At 42.0% G+C, this 7,530-nt stretch overlaps 1 protein-coding gene across 1 annotated transcript; it reads right to left on the bottom strand.

The window, feature by feature from the left end:
- Nucleotides 1-311: 311 nt before the first annotated feature.
- Nucleotides 312-2,657, bottom strand: LOC123184844 (protein RICE FLOWERING LOCUS T 1). The gene is made up of 4 exons (XM_044596888.1): nucleotides 2,434-2,657; nucleotides 2,142-2,203; nucleotides 1,987-2,027; nucleotides 312-942 (listed from the first exon to the last, which is right to left on the bottom strand). Exons 1-4 carry the CDS (start codon nucleotides 2,623-2,625, stop codon nucleotides 716-718), a joined length of 522 nt encoding a protein of 173 aa, XP_044452823.1. The 5' UTR covers nucleotides 2,626-2,657; the 3' UTR covers nucleotides 312-715.
- Nucleotides 2,658-7,530: the final 4,873 nt, after the last annotated feature.

Below are 7,530 nucleotides of genomic sequence, written 5' to 3' on the forward strand. Positions count from 1 at the left end.
CCAAACTACATCTCGTGACATGAGTCTTCGAGAAGTTTTGCCATGAGTCCAAAAATAAATTCAATGCACACCATGAGAACAAATAAGGAAAAATGTATTGGTAGATTGTATGTACCAAGTTCAAATTCGGTGTGGACAATTCGCAGTTCTATATCTTTGGACGAAAATTTGATTTCAATTTTTTGTGGCATGATAGAGGTATATTGTGCACGTGTCATCACTTTGATCTCTATGCCGGCCAACATTACGCTCATGGTTGTTCTAATCTAACTCACAAAAATACAAAATAATTTTGCTCAAACTGAAGATCAGAACAACCAACCGCACATATCTCATTACCAAGGTGTGGCATAATGTCACATTCCTTATTGATAAGTAGCAACGCATCCTTGCAAAGGCACTTTACTTAAGAGTCTACAAGTACAAACACAGGTACTTTATTCCAACTCGTCTAGCTAAGTACCGTGTGATGCGGCTATCATGTGTGTACGTATTAGTAAGCACGCAGACATAAGTACCGGCAAAGCTCGAGCTTAACTTACTGCCTTCGAGCTGGGCCATGGCTGATCAACCAGCTAGATAGATCAGACATAAACCTTCCAGTACATTTATTCCAACTTCTCTAGATATCTTTATCACAGTATCAGGTACCGGTGAGCTCAAGCATTGCCGTCGGCTGGGCTGAGGATCATTGCTGGTCGATCAGTTTGACACATCAGGTGAACCTCCTCCCACCGGTGCCCGTGGGACGCTGGCAGTTGAAGTACACAGCAGCGACGGGCTTGCCGAGGTTGAAGCGGCGCGCGAAGCTGCGCGAGTTGAAGCTCTGGCGTGCCTGCGGCGCGAACACCGTCCCCCGCCCCAGCTGCTGGTACAGAACCAGCACCATGCGGTGGATGCCCATGGTAGGGCTTGGGCTCTCGTATGGCACGATCTCTTTTCCTGCCAGTTCATCAAAGAGTAAGGGAATTCAGATAGGTTAAGCGTGCGCTTTCCCGGGAAAATGGAATAAATAGCATGTGCTTTTGTGGTTTTTACTGCATTTGTGTCCTTTCTTGGTATCATTAATTTGTACTATTTTGCAGTAAGGTGGGATATGTGGAAAATAGCAACTATAAAGCGGTTCAAGGGCGTGCATGCATGTATTATTTTGTTCACTGATTGAAGCTACTATTGAAGTACATGCCAGATTTTCTCTTCCTACCCTAATTAACACGGGCGAGTTGGTAGTTGGTTACTTATAATCACAGAAAATGGACGTCAAGTACGTAAGGTCTATCATAAAATGTTGTATTATTTGAGCATTAAAATGGCAGTTGCTATATGGCAACATTATGTGTTTTGCCATGTAGAAAAACCAATGTATGCTAATTTGGCAAAGTCGCATGGTACTAAATATACATATGTGTAAAACAATATTGACGAGTAATTAAGTACTGAAAAAATGAACAACATGACAAAGACCTCTCAAATTATTTGCAGAGAATATATTTTTCAGAAGCATTTCGCAAGTACCTTATGCAACCATTGCAACATTGCACTAGTTGATGTGAAATGTCTAACCGTGTTTGATAAATATTTTGCAATAATTAAGAAACCATTTCCTTGCATCATACTTTTTTTTACAAATATGATCACAAAGCAATACAATTCATACATCCTAAAGATGAAATCATTAAATTTATGTGTTAATAATAAACATATGAACTCACTTTTAGTTAATCCACATACTTATTTTGATTTAACATCGTCTTATACACACTATACAGATCTACTGCTTTGTTAACTAAGGTGTATCGCATATTAAGATATTAAGTGAAAAACATATATCAAAATATACAATATCTCAGTTTAATCACTAAGTATAAGCTTAGGCGTGACTATGGAACATCACCTGAGATACTAGCTAGTACCTAACATGAACCGTTTGGCAAGAAGTTTGAATGAAAACCTGAGTATTAGGAAAACTAATTTTGATGTACTCACCAAAGCTATCGTTTGTTGATGATGGGACATCAGTCACCATCCTGCACATACCCAAAGTAAAATAAAATTAGAGCAGTCCATCAACATATAGTTGTGGCCCAACAAAAACGTGCATGCGGTAAAATATGACAAAACATGTAAGAGTAATGGCTTACCAGTGCAGGTACTCCCTCAGGGTTGGGTTGCTGGGATTAGGCGCATCAGGATCCACCATAACCTGTTTGATTTACAATTACACAAGCACATGGTCAACATGTTAGGGGATAAAAATTACACAAGCACATGGTCAACATGGGCTACCAACAAACAAGTTCAAGCAACATGCAACAGCGAGCTTGTTTGGTGAAGCCATTAGTCTCCCAAGCTCTCTCAAGTTCACACCATGGCCATACACGTATGGCCTACCATCAATGGAGTACTCTTACGGGTTCAAAGTGGTAGGCTTACTAGAGTATAGGCCACACGGAAATCATCACCGCCTATCTCAACGCTGGGTTTCAGAGAGACTGCTGGTGAGCGAAACTCCATGCCATTGAACACAGGCCTCCCATCATACATCACAGTTAGAGGCACCGAGCTAACAAATGGGTCTAGAACATCTCCAACTATCTGTGCCCTTGTCAAGGAGTCATTCGCCATAATATTTTGGAGTCTCAGAGCAAGTGTATACACTATCAAACTACAAAAGCTTGAGAAATTACATGGGTTTGGGGACTATTTATAGTCTTTGAGAGAGCTCTAAGATGACAGACATACACATGCACGTGTGATTCGCGTTCTAATAATTAGAATATCACTATGTCGATCTACTTTCCACAAGGTGCCCTTCTAGTTGTTAGCATTTTAGACATTATTCCTTCGTCTTGCTAATGTTCTCAGCGCCATCTCTCCTTCTCGCGATAAGAGCATATGTAACAAATGTTTGGGAATCGCATATATCCTTTCCATATCAGTTATATGGAATTATATATCTTTTGTTCTTCTATGCATCAAATTCCACAAGGAAGATCTGTACTTCTGACTTTACATGGTATCATTGGCAATTGGCGATATATTACTTGGCTAGCTCGGTGTCAGGCCCCAGTGCTTGATATAGTACTTCTACGCAAGTTACGATCTGTTTGGTTCTTTACAGCGAACAATCAGTTATATATATATATATATATATATATATATATATATATATATATATATATATATATATATTATTGAGTGCTGTTATACTCATTAAATTTAACTCTGACAGGGAGTAGACATGTACAAGTGGACAAAACATATGTGGTGTTTAGGCCTTTCAATTTGTTGCTTTTTATCTATGCATGTTTAATATTGCTTTCGGTAAAAATATTGCTTTTATCTATGCCTTTTCTCTAAAAATATTGCTTTCGGTAGTAGTGTTTGTCAGTATATCATTTTCTTCTTAACTGTATACTCACGCATGCACCCATAAATCCACATTTGTAAAAAAAATAGTTCATTAATTTGATGGATCTAACATACAGCTATGAAGAGTGATAATGCTTAACATGTACAAATAGAGAATCACTACTGTTGAGAACATATTCCAGCACGAGGTTTGTGCCCATGAGCTCATGCACCTTTGGATGTGGCATGTGCAGCTGATGCTTCGATGCCTTCTTCGAACAGCTCTTCAGTTTGTCCCACAAAACTAAAAAATATGGCAACATTAACTGATATAGACGGCAACCCGGAGGAAGGAAGTATTCCATTCTCTAAGAAAGCAACGAATGGCTATGGTACATGAAAACTCCTGCATATGGAAAAAAATGTGACCACCTGAGTCATTTAAAAATCGCCGGCATAATTCAACATGTTTGTTTTCTACCGGTCCGATACATATGGCAATAAACTTACGCAAACTTCTGCATCCATACAAATTATAACATCAAATGCATTCTTCTTCTTCTTTTTGGCAGGGACAATGAAATGTATTCGTGGTTTTCAATCATGAAAACATAATTTTATTTCAAATGGAAAACAATATTTGCATTTCTTAGAGAAATCTAATACAAGATCATTCTTAAAGGCTTCTGCGCAAATTAAGTTCTAATACAACATTACTTTTTTCGTGAAAATGCCAAAAGCCATATGTTAAGTAGCACATGCCCTTGGAAAATACCCTTACAAAAAATTAAAAATACGTCTAAATCATTGGGGCGTAAAAATAATTTGTTCCTCCTGCATCCACCGACCGAGCACCATCAGCAAAACTCGTTGCCACCTCCGGGCCTAGCAAACATGTCAGGAGCTTGTAAAAGCAATGGCCGAGAAGTTGTTGATGTAGATCAGAAGACGCCACCGGCCGGCCATGATCAACGTAGCAAATCACTGCCCTGGAGAAGAAAACATCAAAGAGGGCATGTAGAACGCCCCAGATCCGGCCAGACGGAGTCGTGGAACAAAAATCTCACACGCGCCCTGACGAGGCCGAGGCTGGCCAACCTTTATCAGTCGGAACTGGACCCGGAGAACTAAAACGCACAACCATGTTGTCCGCTCTGCAGGACGGCGCCGCCGAGACTTCATCGAACACTTCCGCCACCACCGCCGGAAGGGCCAAATTTGTGAAGACCTATATGTCTGTACAATCTCATCACTGGATCCGATGGCACACGGCATGTCAGGACCAAAGAAGAAGCCGAAGGAACCATTTTTGAACACTGCAAAACCACCATCGCTGGAAAGGGCGAATCGCTGGAAAAGCGGAGACCTACCTAATGCCCCAAGGTGGAGGAAACTACGAATCCATCGGTTGATCGAGCCTCCTCGCGCACCCTCACCAGCAAAGCCGACGGAGAAGGAGGAGGCTGGCAATCTACCGATGGAGGGGTATGATGGCGTGGAGGAACCCTGGATGTCTTTGGGTCTGGGGGTTGCGTCCTCAACATTGACCTAATACTACAACATTAGTACTACTTTCTCTATCCAGAAATACTTGTCGGAAAAATAGATGTATCTAGACATATTGTAGTTCTCGATAAATCCATTTCTATCCATTTTCGCGACAAGTAATTTTGGATACCAGTACACTACTCATGATTGCAGAATTGCATTTATGCTTTTGCATTTATGACGGAAGTTAGTTTTCTGAGGCCAATGATTGAAATCGACGGGACCTCATCCGAAAGAACCTTCTCTCCATGATCGGCTCTTTTCGCTCACCTTTCTTGCCTTGTTTGGACCCTATACCTTATCTGCCAACGTGTTCTCAGTTACGATAGGGACGGTTCTAGGTAGATCGATCGTTGGCTCGTTGCACCTTGCAAACCTTAGCTCTTGATTCATCTATTAATTAAAAACTTAGTTGTGTGCAATTGCATCGCATAATCAAAGACTGGGAGAACTTTTTTAAATTGTTTATTATAGATGAAGACTAAGAGACCATAACAAAGCTACAAACTGCCACTGATCACTGCCCTAGCTCGCACGTATTCCGGCGTTTTGACCAGAATCGGCTGCTCCCGTGGCTGCTGCCACTCCTATTCTCCCAGCAAACGGCCATGCTAACCTTTTAATTGCACTCTACTTTCTTTTTTGCGGTTGTTATATAGAACATGGTGGCTTTGCGTGCAATTTTTTGTCCAGCTATGCAGATCGCCGTCGTGCCTGATTGAATCATGCCAGGCTAAACACTCTAGATATGAACTTTCACATGGCCGAAATCATTAACCTTGAACATGGGAGCTGATGGCTTCAGGGCGGATTGTACAAACAATCAAAATTTCTAGCCATCTACACCAAGACAATTGTAGTCCTAGAGCTCTACTCGGTCTCCATGCATCCCCTCCCCCCTCCTTTGTCTTCGACATCTCACAGCAATGGATACACCACCTTGATTGGTTCCAGCTGGACAACAAAATTCCATGTTTTTCTTACTCTTAAAATATTCATGTTGAGTTGCATTATCCACCTTTTTCGTTGCGTTATCCGCCTTTTTCGTCGTATTGCCTCTCATCTCCATGATAACTCTCCTTGGGGTAGAAGTACTATATATCACTGGATGATTTGTTGTGCCGGTGGTGTAGAGGCCAAAAGCAATTCAGAAGTTAGGCAGACTGTATGAAACACTTCTTATGAATTGCTTGTAAAGTACAATCTTGGTTTATGACACGACAACCCACAACATGAACTTATAATTGCCAATTACCAGACTAGGACCAAAAAACTCACAAACAGAGGTTACAACTCTTCGATCATGACAAGTGTTGGGTCGTGCTGACTATACACCTAAACACCACCTTAGCGTCGAACGTTCTCTGGGTTCCCATATTCGTTTTTTGGGCTCCCATATCCGTCTTCTAGGGTTTCATATTCGAGCTAGGAGGAATGCGTCAGAGCCGAGGTCAGGAAAAAGGTTGCTGGAACTTTATGTTGGCCAGAAGTTATTTCTTTTCCCCAGGAAGAAGAAATTTGCTACTTTGGCTCATCAGTTGGTAATTCTGTCTATGAAGTTCAGTGCCTTTTCCTGATTCACATCTTCTTCGGCTTTTGCTACGGTCTGTTCGTCGAAGATAATGACCCTCAAACTATTGTCAGTCCGGACCTTGAAGGTGAGGAAGTACCTGGTCTGCAACTTGTGAGCTATGGTGAAGCTAGCCCACCCTTGATCAATGGAAAGTCTCCCATTAAAATCCCGGTGCTTGACCTTCCCGCTGCAGCCCGTGTCTGTCCTTGGAACGATTTCATGTGGGACGGTCCTCATGTCCTCACGGAAGGAGTTGAAGATCGAAAGCAAATCGAACTTAGGTGCTATAAGCACCTTGCAGAAATGGCTTGGACCTATGTCTACATTGAAGTGGCCAACATTCGCTAGCCTCTCCCCCGGTGCTTATCGGAGCTGTTGGCTTCTCCTGAAAGCTTCCTTGCTTGTGGTATACTACGGAGACCTATGTAAATGTGTGGTGGCCATCTTCAAAACCACCCCCGAGTGATTCGAGGCTCATTCATTGGGGGTGAATCGAGGAGAATATAGTGAGCCACTTAGTGGTCTTCCGGAGCCTTGGTTCCAGCACCGCTCCAACAGAGATTAGCACTTCCATGAAGAAGTGTGAACTTCAGGATAAAATCCGCGTCCCCGACTCACTTGTGGTTATTCCTTACTTGCACTTTATTTTGCTTTTGTATGCTAGTGGGCTCGCTAATTAGATTGTTGCCTACCTTATATTGCTTTGAGCTTGCTTGTTATATAGGTTGTGTTCATCTAGTTGGATTATCTAGTGAACCTACTTTATCCGCAAAATCCTAAAATTCGTGGTTAATCTTAAAAATTGTCGTCTCCTATTCACCCCTCCTCTAGTTGACTGTAACAAGCCTTTCAACCTCCTAATCAGGACTCATAGCGTTGTCACCCAAAGCGAGCGCTCAGGTGCACTCCGCATGGGCCGGCCCAATAACACAAGCAACACATCTCGCTCGATCGCCCCCCACCGTTCGTTTGCTCGGTTGATTGTTGATCAGGCGACCATCGACCATTGACTTCCTCTAAAAATTTTCATTAAATTGAGAAAGATCACAAGTTTGGAA

The sequence above is a fragment of the Triticum aestivum genome, chromosome 2A (assembly GCF_018294505.1).
Source record: "Triticum aestivum cultivar Chinese Spring chromosome 2A, IWGSC CS RefSeq v2.1, whole genome shotgun sequence".
Lineage (NCBI taxonomy): Eukaryota > Viridiplantae > Streptophyta > Magnoliopsida > Poales > Poaceae > Triticum > Triticum aestivum.